The sequence below is a fragment of the Acartia tonsa genome, chromosome 2 (genome assembly GCF_053477335.1).
Source record: "Acartia tonsa isolate MP-2025a chromosome 2, ASM5347733v1, whole genome shotgun sequence".
NCBI classification, from domain to species: Eukaryota; Metazoa; Arthropoda; class Copepoda; order Calanoida; family Acartiidae; genus Acartia; species Acartia tonsa.
Genome location: NC_137261.1, coordinates 15,269,084 through 15,285,964, shown reverse-complemented (window position 1 = coordinate 15,285,964; position 16,881 = coordinate 15,269,084). Strand labels below are relative to the sequence as shown.

Genomic DNA, 16,881 nt, shown 5'->3' with positions numbered 1-16,881 from the left:
ACCCCAACCATTTAGGAGGGGGTATTTACCCCCCCAAACAATTTTGAGGGGGTAATAATAAAAAAATTTGCGCGCTTCGTGCGCATTTTTAATACTAAATATTGAATCAAATTTAAATTACCCCCCCAAGCAAATTTTAGCCCCGGGGTAAAAATTTTGGGGGGGGGGTAGAAAAAATTTCGGCTCGCTTCGCGCGCCATTTCCCCCCCCCCCAAAAAAAAAAAGCTTGGACGTCTATGGCTAGCACTCTATAAAATTCTTAGATTTTTAGAAATATTCGTTACCAGGAATATTTTACCGTAAACTGCAGTTGATCCAACTAATCAATTTTCCCCCCAAACATCAAGAAGTTTCACTTTTATCCTACTTTGTCCCTTCACACTAAAAAAAAGCAAATCATAATGTTGAATTAAAATTGTAACAATTATTTATCGCATTGTATTATAAACAGCTTTCTGCGGATATAAAAATGTACAATTTTAAAATTAAACCAGTTTTGTTAGCCACGAGATGCAAAATAATTTTAATTATCTTAATATTATAACTGTACTTTTATATATTGGTATAAAACTGGATAAGATACGATCCATGATTTTCATTATGGCTTAGAACCGGTTCTTATCCAGTGGATTAATCGGTTTCGAAGCCATACTGGAAAAGATTTATATGACTACCTATCTACTAAAGTAGCTGGTTGTATGTTTGTTTAAATGTATTCCTTAGTAAAATATTTGAGATGGCTGAACAAATCAAGCCACAATTTACATAAAAACGTCCTTCAGGGCAGGATTTAGGTCATTTTCAGGAAAGTAAGGTCCCCTCCCCTCAAGAAAGATAGAGCTCAGAAGAAAAAAAAATATTATCTTAACCCCCCCCCCCAAAAAAAAAAAATCTGTAAACAAAAATCAAAACGCGAAATATTTACCTCCACACCTAGTTTTATGTACTAACGTTAATAAGGAAAATTACACTTTTAAGAATCATAGAATAGTTATTTCTCGCATCGTATTACAAACAGCTTTTTGCGGATATAAATATGTACAATAATAAGATTAAAACAGTGCCTTCGGCATCTCGGGGATAAAAAAAAACTGGCTTTAATCTTATTATTGTGCATTTTTATATTCGTAGAAAACTGGATATAATACGATAGATACTACACATAATTTTTTCATATGGATGAGAACCGTTTCTAATCCACCAGATATTAATCGTTTTTGAATAAATATGAGAAAAAAATATCTGATTTTCTTGATAGTCATTTATTGATATTTAAAAAGTTTTGCTGAAAAGGAATAAGGTTTTACTTTATTAAATCTTTTTTTATTGAAGGAAAAAATATGGGTTGGTTTTCATATATATTTAAATTTTTATTCTAATTATTACTTATTTAATTAATAAATCTATTACAAAAACTTAGAAGCAACTAATTATAGTTTATTAAGAAAATTACTGTCTAGTAGAATCAGGAATACGGGATTAAAAATGGAATAAAGCTTTTTAAGTAAACCAAAAAGGAATAGTAGCTTTCGCAAAATTACGTAAAGCTGTAAACAAGATTCTAGTCAAATGCGCTTATTAGGTCAAACTGTTTTTAAACAAGCGTTTAATTATACTATGCGTTTCATCAACATTAGGAACAGTTACACTTAATAAGTGCATTTGACCTTTGATTTTATTAAATATTGCCAAAACTGCTATTCCCTTTTTAAAAATTTGAGCTAATTCATCTTTCACTGTTCTATCCCTGAAAATAACAAAAAAAAAGACTTTCTTGTTGACCTTATAATAAACAAAAGTTAATAGTTTGAAAACTTTTTTTATTACCCCTTCCTTTCTCTTCCTCTGTGTTCCCTTTTCATACCTTTTTTCCTTAATTTGAATAACTATTATAGTTTAAAGTGTTACTTCTTGACTGTTTCTCTTTTATAAATTTAAAAAAATAGATTTAATGCAGTTCTGTGAACTTAAAAAGCTGCTAGCTGCCAAACAGGTGAACATACGAGTCATGCCTGCACACTCTTTTAAGTCGTATAAGAAGTCCTATAAACAATCTGGAATAGCCAAAATTCATTGATACACAGGAAAAGCTCCATTGAAGAAAAACGCATAAAATATGTCTTTTTCACGCATTTATGCGAGTTCTTTCTTGAGTAATGACTATTCCAGACTATTTACAGTCTTTCATTTGCTGGTTAAAATTTTGTGCGAGTATAATCTATACGTTTCACCTATTGGCCATTAATAGCTTTAAAGTTCATAGATTTTTGACTTTTTGAGATAATCGTTACCTGTAACATATTACCGTGAACTGCACTAGATCCAAGAAATTTAACAAAAAAATTGTACACTGACATAAGGCCTTAATAAATTATTTTACTTGTTTTGATAGAGGGAAAGATATAGGCTAAAAGAAAAAGAAAATTTAAGTCTTTCAAAGATTATTAGGGCTCAGTAATTTTTGACATAAATACATTTGTTATAAAAACATATGTCATAAAAGTACACTTGTTATAAAAACATTTGTCATAAAGGTACGTTTGTCAAAAATTACATTTGTCATAAATTATATTTGTCTTAAAGTGACAAACATAAATTTATGAAAAATGTTTTTATGATAGACATATCTTTATGAGAAATGTTTTTATGAGAAATGTAATTTATGGCAAATGTACGTTTTTGACAAATGTTTTTTTACAAATGTAGTTATGACAAGTGTTTCTTTTATGACAAGTGTACCATTATGACAAATGTATTTATTACAAATATATTTATGACAAGTGTATTTATGACAAAAATTACTGAGCACTATTTTTTTATCCTAAACTAATCAATAATATTACATATTTCCCGATTAATTTCCGGTGGATTAGAACCGGATCTCAGACATACGGAAATAATATTTCTTTATTGATCTATTTTTTTAAAACAACAAAATTTTAAGAAACAAATGAAAAAATAATTCTTTTTCAGGCCTTTGGTATTATAACTTTAGAAAAAATATAATAATGCCTCATTAAAATTAGTGAGGCTCGCTAAATTTTTTGTGAAAAATCCTTCAAAATCGAATTAAAAATCTACAAAAATTAAACAAAATCTTATGTTAGTAGATAACCCTTTTCTGATTTTTAAATAATTTTGTAGATTTTTTATGCGATTTTGGAGGATTTTTCACAACATTTATTAGCGAGCCTCACTAAATTTAGTGAGGCAGTGTTCAAGTTAAAAAGTTTTTTAAGAATCCACTTCTGAATATTTATGGCAAATATAACAATAGCCATAGAGAATATAGTATTACATTAATAAGGCTTTAGCTAAACACTTGCCAAAATCATTAATAAGATGTACTTTTACTTTATATTTCACAAAAAAGTGTAAAATTATCTATAAATTAACTTTTATGGGGTTAAAAAAGGAAGGTGTTATTGTTGTAGAATTTCTCGTAAATAAAGTTATCAAAGAAAATTTTTTTAAATTCATAATATTAATACGGTCATAAATTAGAACTATAAATATTCCTTTCAATTACTGGGTGTTTTACCTAAAAATTATAAACTTTAATAATTATTTTATTGAATTCACATCAAATATGTTTTTCATGTGAAAAAAAAACACACACACTAATCAGTTTCATGGGTTTGAGCAAAACTGTGTTCAGATTTTGCAAAATGCGCGGAAAAAGACGCGGGAAAGGGGATCTATGGAAAGTAGAGACGACAAAAACTGTCTGCTAAAGGTATTCATAATGCAAGGGTCACGTGTGCAATTATCATTTTGCTGTTTTTTTTCATCTTTTATATTTATTTGTTTTTGATCAGATGGTCTTGTTGCAGTGTGGGATTTGAATTGATTTTTATTTAATAAAGAGTGACAAATCTACAAGTTTCTTATACAAATCTTATTACTTTGATTTTTTAAAAACATTACTTAAATATGAAGTATAATATTTTTAATTTGTTGTCGTCTATCAAAAAAAAAATAGAAAGGCATGACTTAAGAAAATTAGAAATTATAATTTGTGTTTGATAAACGCTTATCTTATTACTAGTAACATTTTTTCTGGGCAAAGATCTCTAAAAGAAAAAGGTAGATTAGTCGCTTCATATTACTGAAATCAATTTAAAATCCTCACTGTAGTAGTATATAAATAATAAATTAGTTTGTGTGTCTTATTTATTTAATTATTATTTAAAATTATGTGGTTAGTCCTCCTTATGTTCTCTTTATGTATATTAGTTCATTTATATAAGAAATAGAGAGGTTTTAAAATAACCTAAAGCATTTTTGGCCATCTGATTAGTAAATTAAAACATCATTTGCTATTAAATTAAAGTAACCCTCCCTCTAATGACCCATTTTTTTGGCGCATGTGCGAAATGGTTTGGCATGCGGATTTGCAATAATGTTTATTTATGACCATTTTCATCATTTCTACCTAGCTGCATACTGCATACTCACGCTAGACTTCTTGAAGGAGAAAGTTTAAAGTGGCTTCTGCAAAAAATGAAATTTCAACCTTTTAAAATTTTTGTAGAAAAATTTGATACTGTACGTATTGGTGCAAAAAATGGGGACAATTTTTAAATTGATTTGACGGGGCTGTTTATTTACGTCACAAGTGAGGGGAAAGAAAAGGGAAGGAGGAAAGAAACCCCCTAGAAAAGAGATGGGGGTATGACGTCACACACCAAAACAATTTGAAATTTGTCCCCATTTTTTGCACCAATACGTACAGCATCGACTGTGATTTTCTTTTAGTGTCAGAGCAACTTTCAACTTTCTTTGCATAGAAACACAGCGTGTTAAATATAAATTATAATTTTTATACCATTTTCTGATCTTTCTCTTTTATTTCTAGCTCTGTCATATTTGCATATTTGATATTTGTAGAAAAAAAAACCTTTGAAAATTTACCTTTTTTGAAATGTTTAAAATTCCATTCAAAATGGGATAAAATCTAAATTGGTGCAATTAAATTTTTATTCATATAATGCATGTTTTAATAAAGTATAATTCAGCAAATAATAAAGCTTAATAATCTATATAAAAAAGTGTGAGATTTTTGTGCTGTACGTTTAGCTTTTGTATTTATTCTTTATAAATAATTAGTAAACAACTTGTTTGAATTAATTTCAACGCTTATTTTTTGTTCATTGGTCATTATGAGCAAATTTTTACAGTCTTTTTATATGCCGCCTTTTTTGAGTATACAAAATGAAAAAGAGAAAGAAAAGAAAAGGAATTTAGGGCAAGACCTGGGGCTGCTATTCAGCTAAATTAATTTCATTTGAAATTGAAGAAAATTGAATATTTTGTTGGCGTAAAACTTGTTTTTTAATGTAATTGAAGAGAAGTGGATGAGAAGGGGAGAATTAAAGGAAGGAGTTGTGGGGAAATTTCCCCTAAGTTCTTTGTCAGAATTACATTCCCTTTTCCCTGGGCGGGACCAAACACTTCGGGGCTATCCAGTATTCATTATAACTTAAACAATAAAAACTAACACCTCCCCCCCCCGCACACCTTATTTTCAATTTACTTTCTGAGGGTTTCTGTGCTCACAATGCACAATTGCCCAAAAACCATTAATCATTTTTGCTGAAAGCGTAACATTAATAAGTACACCAGAAAATATTTGTAGAGTAGCTTTGATATTACATTTGAAATAAAACAGAAATTAACATAACTTAAATCATAAAACTTGAAAACAATTATTTTTCTTTTGTAATAAGATTATTAGGGATTTGTATTTTCTGTATATGATAGTTTGGATTTGGGTTTTTAGGGGGATGGAGGTGTTACACCACCCAAGAAAATATCTAAAAACCACCACAGGACTAGTAGATATATTACCTTAAAAGTATAATCCAATGGGTTCAGTGGTTACCAAGATATTGAGCTTCAGACGGACGGACAGACATGAAGCTACTTTGTATTATAGATAATTCACATATACATATATTCCATGTATCAGAAGACATCTTATTGTAATTTATAGAATAAGTAAAGAGCCTCTTCTAATAAGAAGTGAGGCTAATCTAGAATTGTGGTCCTCAGATCTCGTAAACGTAGCTTATCTGCAAAAATGCAAGACAAAGGGTGGGCCAAATAAATTTCAGTGCAGTTCTTAACAACCTAATGTTTTTATTAATTGCTGTACTTCATAAAAAAAAAACAATTACAGAATTTAGCAGACAATCCCCCCCTTTTGATTTTAACTGAAGAGGCATACATACCCATAAAATAGTATGCCACCTGACAAATCTACACACCTCTATGTTATCTAAGGCAAACATGCTTACAACTAATGTTAGGTTTAAGCATAATTCATTATAATTAAACCATTACATTTTCTGACGGTACTACAATTGTTGCGCTGTTTATGAATAAAATCATCCTCTTGTTGATTATTTTCTGCCTTGATTAGCTGGCAAGCATCTATACCTTTCAATCATACAGTAATCACATAAATACAGATAACAGTACATTTTTATGGATTATTCATTTAGTGCCTTGGAAATAAATTTATATGAATGTAGGTAACGCCGCTACTATTTATAACTATAGTGTGTTCCAGTCCGTACGTCTGATTGTTTAAAGTAAAAAATCCTTAATTAAGAAAATACTTTTATTTTAATAAGCTTTGCTATGCTAGTTTAAATTATTTTATTTTGCTTTTTAAATCTTTTTGTATATAACAATCATTTAAGAATTTTCAAAATGCTTTTAATATAAAATACATAATCTTATATAAATTAATTTTTACTAATGAATGCTTCTATGACAAATAATAAAATTATATTAATTATTTGTTGCTTTAAAAAGGATTACACATTATCTAAATTAACCTTCAGTAGATAAAAAGAAATATTTCAGATAGAAAGTGGAGTTTTTCAGACTAAGGTACATATATATATTTTTTGTTACGTTTTACTGGACCCCTATACCCCATTTTCATCATATACATATACATAATATAGTTTGGTATTTGTGTAAGGTTTAATATGTCTTTTTAATTTTTCAACCAATTCCGCGTGTAAAATTTTTCTTTGGCTGATTTTTTGTAATTTTTAGATTGTAAGATTCAAAAAAAGGTTTCATCAAAACTTTATTTGAATTGCTTATGTTTAAGTTTATGTGTTATTTGCCAGGGAGTGAGGGAGGGGACAATGGGCAATTAATTCAATATAAGAGTTATCAAAGAAAGGGCATGAAATCCAGTTTAATCCAATAAATTTGTAGGAAATTATAAAGGGATTGTTAATTTAATAATAGATTTCCATAGCGTCATGTAAAGTGAAATCACAACTTGTTTTTGATGCAATATATTGAGGTTTTTTGGTGTGATTTTTATATTAAAATATTATTGGACCCGGCCAGCTGCTAGCAAGAATATGACTGCTCCTTTTTATTATGTTTATTTCCGTTGCCCCTTGCCTCTTGCCCCCACCTCCCTTCTCCCTTCTCCCCGTCTGCTACATTCCAAACTAACACAACGAGTGTTTATTTCCCTTGCCCCCACTTCCCCTATCCCTTCTCCCCGTCTGCAATATTCAAAACATACATAACGAGTAGCGGCATTTCATGCGCAAGTCCCCAAACTCAGTTAGAAACTGCTAAATTCTTGCACATTCCCTTTAAGCCAGTCCCCAAAGTCTGAGACTCCTAAAAATTGAATATTCGATCCATTGTCCCCTCCCTTACTCCCTGGTTATTTGCGTTCTTAGGTTCAGCTATTGAAATTACTCCCCCCCCCCCCAAAATTGAATTTTAAAGTTTGAATATTAACCCCCACCCCCAAAAAAAATAAAAAAACTTGGACGTCCTAGCCTTTATGGTATTAAGATTACCCCCCCCCCCCAAAAAAAAAAAGAATTTTGAATTTTTACCCCCACCCCCAAAAATGAAAAAGCTTGGACGCCCTCCCTTGGTCCATGACAATATAATTTAACATCAAATGATTGAATTTCAGAATTTGAAAAAGAAAAGAAATTAAAATTTTATAACTTAGTCTGAAATTCGACCACTACTAGAGATAACAATATCCAAAAAGCGAAGAAATTTATTGCTCTAAATATAATAGTGAAATGATGAAATCATGAATTCTAATTTAAGCAACAATTAAAACCAATATAAAGATGACTTTTAGACATTAAATGATCTAATTCGCTTTTTTGTGTTGTTAAATTGGCTTGAAAAAAGTTTCGTTATTTAAATTGCAGGTACTTTATAACAAGGAATTGTTCGCCCTTCTGTTCGAAGAGTTTTTTGGCTTAACTAATGTGACTATAACCTATTTTTATGCATTTAAAATATAACAAATTACTTATTTAGAAGCTTTTTTTACAATATTCTTAAAATTGTTAAAACAAAAATGCTGCGCTGCTTATGAACATATTTTTATTTGTTATCTAATATCAATTAAGTATTACAATATTGACTCGATCTATCCATCGATCTCCTTTCCTAAATTTGGTTTCTTTAATACTTGCTCATGCTCATATATACCCCCTTTTATATAAATAGTGGCAGTGTTTAGTTAATGCCTAATGCTTCAATTTATATGTTAATTCAGGGATGAAAGTAATCTTTCAACTTTTAATAGGTTACAAGTTCCTTTCGTGGCAACGTCCCTTAAGGGGTGTTTCTTCGTATTTTCACAGTAGCTTTTCTCCTATTTCTAGCCCCTGCGGTTAATTGCATAAACCTGTGGGAAAATCAACTAACCCGACGATGGCAATAACCTATCAAAAGCCATTTTGAAAATACGACGAATCGCCCCTTAAGAGGCGTTGCCAAGAAAGGGACTATATACCCAAAATATGTTTTAAACATCCCTAAATTCTCATTGCTATTATACCCCTTTGAGTGAAATTTTTCTGTTCTGTGCATGATTTAAATAAATTACAACAAAAAAAATAAAAAAAACTTAAAATCAACTTATTTATTTCTTTAGTTTGGACTATTCTTATTTTTTTAAAGTATTCTTGGTAACATTTTCATTATAAAATGTGCGCGAACAGATTTTTGCCAGGGGGATTGAATGAAAATGATCCCGTGATTAATAGGAAATATGTTTGATTTAATTGTGCTGTCAGTTTTTATATATTTTTATCTCTCATAATTATATTTCTAAAATTTCATTATCATTAAGTTGCCATAATTTAAAAGTGTTTCGTAACTGTAAAACAGTATCTCATTCTGCATATTCATTTATTAATATTTTCATTATTTGTATTTAGTAGATAATTATTGTTTTATATTTAGGCATTTTAAAGTATACTAGTGTTTCTACTCTATAACATATGTCGTATGTTACTTTGTCTGAGTAAAATAAGTAAAATCAACATTTATTTTATTTATATTTTTAATTCTTCCAAACTATAGATTCCTGAAAATTTAATAGGCTTCACAACATATGTATATTAAAATTCATGAAAACATTTATAAAATTAATCAGATTTCTTTCAAACCTTTATTGCTGCGCTCATTATGGAAATAATTTCATTCTTTTAATTAAAAAATTTGACCAAAGTATATCATAATTCTACACAAAATAGAAAATAGAATTATTTTCAGACATATTTGGTAAAGTTTGCGTAAAACCCCCCTGCTGATTTCCCCCCAACTGGGACTGAACATGTAAAAATACCATCTCGTTAATTTTAGCAAAGGGGACAATCTAGAAGAGGTATTAGAAGCGGATTTTCAAATATTTTGCAATTAGTGCATGTTTGACTTTAACAAAGCTTTTGACATTGTCTTAATAATAGTTTCAATTATAAGATAATAGGCCAAATCTTTTACAATTTCGATTGGAGTTAGGGGTTCTTAAGGCTTACATAACCTTTATTTTAAAGAAGGTTTAAAAACTCTAACTCCTAGTCTAGCCGAGGAAATTTTATTAGATTTTGCTTAATGCATATTTAAAAGACCCATTAACAAATTTAATATCTTTTGTAAAATGTCCCCTTTGAGAGTTAACATAATTTTGTCCCGCATTTTCTTCTTGATGACTGCATTACAAGTAATAACAATTGTGTTTACATCTTTTAAAGAGTAAAATATTCTAATAAATAACTTTGTACAGTTAAATTTAGATTTCATCTTCAAACTTGCTTGATTTTTTTATGTGAATTTATTCAGAGACAATGCATGATTTTTAAATGTAAGAGGGAAAGACTAATGAAAATTGAAAATATATACAGAAATATTAAAGGTTACAGGACAAACGCAGGAGTCTCAAACGCAGGAGTGGACAAATGCAGGAGTGTTAAAATATAGATTTAATTAAGTATTTCTATTCAGATTAGGTTAGGTTAAGATATGAATGTACAAATAAGCCCCTCGAAGGGGTTAGGCATTAAAAAATGTAAAAGATAGTCTAAAAGTTAGGTTAAGTGTCCACTCCTGCGTTTGTCCACTCCTAAGACCATATTAAAGTTTTGACATAAGATGTAGATTGGTTTAAAGTAGTTGCACCCGCTTATTAACTCCACACTAACCCAGTAACCCCTGTCTACACATCAAACAGGTGTACTACATGTCAACTAAAACATTAAATTTCAGTTGTTGAACTCAATTGGTGTGTTTATGCGCATATTCAACCTAATCTGCATGATGCTGTTGGTTGGCCACTGGTCAGGATGCCTCCAGTTCCTTGTGCCCATGCTCCAGGGATTCCCACTTGACTCCTGGGTGGCCATCAACGAACTCCAGGTAAATCCTGGCCCCCATGTAATAATAACCACTCTAACGCAGTGACAATTCTTTTAGTTTCTGAACATGGCGAGTGTGTTCATGCGGATCTTCAACTTGATCTGCATGATGCTGCTGGTGGGCCATTGGTCGGGCTGCCTCCAGTTTCTTGTGCCAATGCTCCAAGGCTTCCCAAGCAATAGCTGGGTGGCCATTAATGAGCTGCAGGTATCATTGTCATGTGTATTGTGTTTGTGTATACACATCATGTTGTTTGTCCGAAACTGTAATTTTTTTTTGAAATGGTTAGAATATTTTTTATTCTATTTGTTTATTAACACTGAATTTTTTTATTCTATAAAAGTATCATTTTTAAGTCTCGTATATGTAAATTATACTACAAAACATATAGCAACCATAAAACAGCTTATATAAAAAAATTTATTGTAAAGATTATTTTAATACTTAGATTCTGTCTTTTAAAATAAATAATGATACTATTATAGATTGATAAATTATACAGACCTCTGCACATTTATAAGTTGGCAAAAAGTTATGCCCATCACACTTTTAGATCCTTTAGGGGCAAAAAGCCTTTTGGAAGTTAGTTGTCAAACGTTTAGGTCCTTGAATAAATGTTCAATCTTTGCACTTTCTTGCTGTCAAATTAGCTTCTTTTAAATATGCATTAAAATTTCAATGCATATTTTGGAAAAGGTTTAATTAATTAGTAGGATCTAATTTGAACCAGGCAAATTAATTAATCTTTTTAGTGCATTAGAAATAAGTTCAAACTACCTGCTTTGCAAACATTCTAACATTATTTACATTGTATTTTTGATGGAAATAAGATATGAATTGAATGAAATTAGGAACATGTGTTATTTACTAGAAAAAAAAGGATGACAACATCCATAAAAGCAAAGCTCTGAAACGGTATGACAGACGAACAATAACTCTTGCAGAATGTCAGGGTTGAATATACAGAATATGAATACATACTGCTTAACTACAGAATTCTGTTAAAGGACATACTAACTTTTTTTGGACTTGATTTTAGAGATGCTTCGCTTAGAACATTGTACCTTGTTGTAAGAGGAATCAGTACTCCAAAAATTAGATCAATCGGATGATAATATCACATGAAAAATTGTTGTTAAAAACATTTTAAAAATCCACATGTGTAAAATGGACGTACGAACATTCTGGTGACGAATATAGAGTTGCTACGCTTTCCAAGTCGTACCTAACTTCTACAGGAATCATAATACAAAGTTTGATATCAATAGGACAATTCTAACAGGCCTAAATTAACGAAAAAAGCTATCTGTTACCTATGGACTGACCGACACTAATTGTAGAAAAGCTTCGCTTTTAAAAATAGTGAATTAAAAAAGCATCAGTTGAAAAATGATATTTCATGAGAGAAAATTAATTTTCTCTGTACCATTATAAATTATGCAAGATGTGCATAATATTTTCATAGATAAAAGAAACTTGCATAATCAGCACTATTCTTAACATATTTAAGCATATTACCATAAGCCCACAAATATGAATTGTGTATCACGCCGCCCTTCAATAAAATTAAGACATATTTGTTGTCTCCTTAGCAAGTTCAATTTCACAATATAGTATTTTTAACAACTCTTAATAATCCAATTTATCTTTAAGAGATTTTTCATGAAAATTTAAACAGTTTTTATCTAAAAATACAATCAGAAGATTTTTATCTTAAGGCCTCGGTGGTCTTTTTTGGTGTTTTAAAATATCTCTGAATTGTATTAAAGGACAGCATGTTCTACACAATAGATTTAGTTGCACTTAGTGTAGATTTACAAATTTATGTTTTGGGATTTCTAGCCGCTTTGATTGTCAGATTTCAAAATTAAATACTCCAATGTATGCACAAAAAAAAAGATGCTTTAAGGCATTTTTTAAGAAGTGTCTATAAAAGTTTCAGGATTTACATATGTATAAGTTGTAATATGGATAATAATTTTAGTAACTATAATATTAGTTGATATATGGACGTACTACTAGCTACTTGGAATTATGGTCACTCATATACTTGTTTGTATGATGAGTATTTACTATTTTCCATGTTGGAATTATGGTCACTCATATACTTGTTTGTATGATGAGTATTTACTATTTTCCATGTTGGAATTATGGTCACTCATATACTTGTTTGTATGATGAGTATTTACTATTTTCCATGTTGGAATTATGGTCACTCATATACTTGTTTGTATTATGAGTATTTACTATTTTCCATGTTGGAATTATGTTCACTCATATACTTGTTAGTATTATGAGTATTTACTATTTTCCATGTTGGAATTATGGTCACTCATATACTTGTTTGTATTATGAGTATTTACTATTTTCCATGTTGGAATTATGGTCACTCAAATACATGTTTGTATGATGAGTATTTACTATTTTCCATGTTGGAATGCACTTAAGAGAATCATACACAGAATATTAAACAAGAACAATACAGATTTTTCTGGCATGTCAGAAAGAAGGGAAGTGTAGTCTTAAAATAATGTTTTAGATATTACAGAATATGTAAACTGTGGGTTTTAATAATTGTCAGTATATATTGTAATCTTTAGAGAATAGTTATTTCTTGCATCGTATTATAAACAGCTCTCCACAGATATAAAATGAACAGTTATAAAATTAAAACCAGTTTTTAGCCCCGAGATGCAAAAGAAAACTTGATATAATACAATGCTAGACAATGTTTTTTTGTAAGGATGAGAACCAGTTTTGAATGAATAAAAAATTCTAAAAATCATTTTTGATTGTTTGTAAAGTCAAGAATAAGAACATAATTTCTCTGTGCAACATCTACATACTCTGTAATTACTAAGACTGTATCTCCTTACTTGATGACATACCAAATGTATTATTATTGAAAACAGGTATTTGAATTTATTTCTGAATTGCAAGCAAAAAGACAAAATTTACAACTTGTAAACCATGTTCCTTTGGGAATTTAGATATTTAGTGCACTGGGAAAAGAAACTGTATAAATATCTTTTATAAATTTTTTTTTGTAAAAATAGAATTCCTGATCAAAATATTTCTGATAATCAAAAGATGTTTGAAAATTGAATAGATTATCTCTAAATCTTCTCAAATATTATATACATTCATTTTGACAATTGGCAACAGAAAAGAAATAGAAACAGGTGTACAGAGTGTCCAAATGTCCTTAAAGGTATCATAAACATAAAAAGTATCTTATTTTCTTACATAAACAGAAGGAAGGACGCCTAAACTAAGATGTGTAATCTTCTGTTTCTTCCTAACTTTAAATGACTTTTGAAATGTATTAAAAAATCAGGAATTGCTACTAAAATCAACTTGTTAATTTACGCAAATTCCAACACTTTTGCAAAAATGTAATTATTAAAAACAAAATAGAAAAAATATGACAAAAAAAAGACAGACATAACAGAATTATTTTCATGTTTCAACTTTTGTTTGCACCTAGGTAGCAAGGCATACAAAACTTTTTCTCTTGTCAAAACTTTAACCTTTCCATTGTTGTAAAGTTTTGTTATAATTAGCAGAAAAATGTTTGTACTTTTATTTTTCCATTTATTTCTATCAATTTATTAACAGAGTAATTAATGATGAGATTGAGGCAGTTGATATAGTTCCAAACCATACCCTACCATACTATTATATCATTAGCCAGAGATGCTATATATGGTTACAGGTGGATAAAATAATTGGTATTTTCTAGTTATTTCTTGTTAATCATCTGTTTAATTATGCAAATAATTGATGTCTGAGAAAAAGTAATTTTTAAGGAATCATTAATATGCAAAGAAAGCTATTTTTATGATTACATTTTTTTTTCTTTCCATAAAATTAATAAATTTTGCTTTAAACTTTTATACATGATTTAGTGTAATTTCTTGGCAGTATTAAGTTTTCTTGGTTAGCTAGACAAATTAATGGTTTGTCTGTAAAGAAAATTAAGTAAATATTTCATTGTAAAATATAAAAAGATATACAAATACAAGAAAGATATCCCACAGGTTTCAGGTAGAGATGTACTTGGAATTGGATAGTAATGTTAATACTTAGAGCAGCAAACCCATCACCTATCTTATTATAGGATAGTTCAACACCACTCCATAGATAAAATCTGTTAGTAGACAGCAGTACAAATATATTTTATGTATTGTCAGTTCTTATTGGTAAAGTTATCCTAATTGTGAGTAGTTTCTCATTTTTATGCACATTATTAATAATTATGAGGGGAAAAAATACCAGAAAGAAGGCCATAAAAATGTTTTAATGATATGCATAAAAATAACTGACACATTCACAGAAAGAGGAATGCTTTAAATTTTATTTCTTTCTTCTTAATCTATTATATCGTAAGCTGTTTTTGACCTATTTTTAAAAGGTATATCAAAAATATGCTATGACACCAGTAGAATCAGACTGCAGAGCTAAAAATAAGAATTGGCCCCAAAATAACCTTTTTGGGGGATTTTAAAGTTTATTTTTACTATGGATATTGGATTGAGAAAAAAAAATTTTCAGAAGGTTTTTTTTTATTTTAGGGTAAAATTCTTTGCTTTATTTTTGAGCCTATTCTGCAGTATGATTCTACTGGTGTCATAGTATATTTTTGATACACCTTTTAAAAATAACAGATCAAAGAAATGTTTTTTTTCTTTTTTCATAATTTTTATCCAGCTTAGTTTCCATTGGTCCTATGTTATATTACTTTATAATAGTTGTAGAGGCTTTCCTGAAATATTTTTTCTTTTTAACATTTTAACTATTTTAGGATGTATCATGGCTAGAACAGTATTCTTGGGCCCTCTTCAAGGTAAACAAAAACTTTTTTATATAATTTGATTATTAACAATATTGAGGAACAAATTGGAACGTTATTTTATTTCAGGATAAAAAAAAATATTTGAACTATCCTGTTTACACAACTAAATTTAGAAATTTTAAATAAAATTATGCAGTCAAAATCTTTAAAAATATTCATAATTTTAAAAATTAAATTTTTAGTATCCATCCTATTCTTTAATTTGAATTGAGGCACTGTCTTAATGTGAATTTATTAGCAATTTTACATATGCCATGTATTCTTGGACACCCTGTCTAAATATTTGTTTATATTTTTGGCAATATCACATATAATGTGTATTTTTGGACACCCTGTATAAATATTTGTTTATACAGCATGACCCTCGAAAAAGTATTTTTAAGCATCTGCAGCCCTTATTTCTCAATGAATTATTAAAAAATGCATATGTCCTTGTTCTCCGTAGTATTCCACGTAAGTAGATATAAAAATATTTTTTTTACCTCCATTAACACCGGAGATTTTTAGAGCTAAAGTTTTGAAAAAGTGACTGAGAAAATGAATTTTTTTTTGTTTCTCATATTTTTTGGATGGTTATATTATTTTTTTCTGGCAACTGAATAATGATACACAAGGAAAAACAAGTTAACTAATTATTTCTTTTTTATTCCACCAAAAAATATGAATTTTTAATGGCAAAAAATACTACTGAATGAATTGATTATTTGCAAATTTTAGGTTATTTATTAACCCTTATTTATAGAAAAGGATTAATTATGACAGTTGCTCCGCCTACTTTTCTGACATCTCAATTATTTAATAGGGGGTAAACTAAGCTTTTTAGACTAAAAAATCATTATGTTTATTTTTATTTTCTTTATAACTTTTTTGTTATTAAAGTTATGATTGTGAAACAAAAACTATTTTCCTGCTATATTCATAGAGATTTATTTGGTTTTTTAATCTTAAACAATTTTGCCTAATAAGTAAGTTTTTCAAAATATCATTAAACTAAAAAGACTCAAAAAATATGTGTAAAAAAATGCTTTTTACTCAAAAACTAAATTTTTTATTTCATTTTTGTATAAAGTTTCTGCTAGTAACAAAAATAAAAGGATTTCTAGCTTAATTTTGCTAAAAAAGTCGTTTCATGTTAAAAGTTACTTTTTCCTCAGTCACTTTTTCAAAACTTTAGCACTAAAAATCTCCGGTGTAAATGGAGGTAAAAAAAAATATTTTTATATCTACTTACGTGGAATACTATAGAGAACAAGGACATATGCATTTTTTAATAATTCATTGAGAAATAAGGGCTGCAGATGCTTAAAAAT

General features: G+C 29.0%; 1 protein-coding gene across 4 annotated transcripts in view; it reads left to right on the top strand.

Annotated features, from left to right (window-relative positions):
- The window catches only part of Ih (hyperpolarization activated cyclic nucleotide gated potassium channel Ih), a 229,189-nt gene that overhangs the window by 166,449 nt on the left and 45,859 nt on the right, over positions 1-16,881 (top strand). For 3 of the 4 annotated variants that reach the window (XM_080146931.1, XM_080146948.1, XM_080146955.1), the window contains 3 exons: positions 3,659-3,736; positions 10,567-10,716; positions 15,521-15,562. In XM_080146931.1, coding sequence (XP_080003057.1) covers positions 3,659-3,736; positions 10,567-10,716; positions 15,521-15,562 — 270 coding nt within the window. Of the gene's footprint in view, positions 1-3,658; positions 3,737-6,873; positions 6,901-10,566; positions 10,717-15,520; positions 15,563-16,881 lie in introns of all 4 variants that reach the window. The other variant, XM_080146939.1, reaches the window with a different exon arrangement.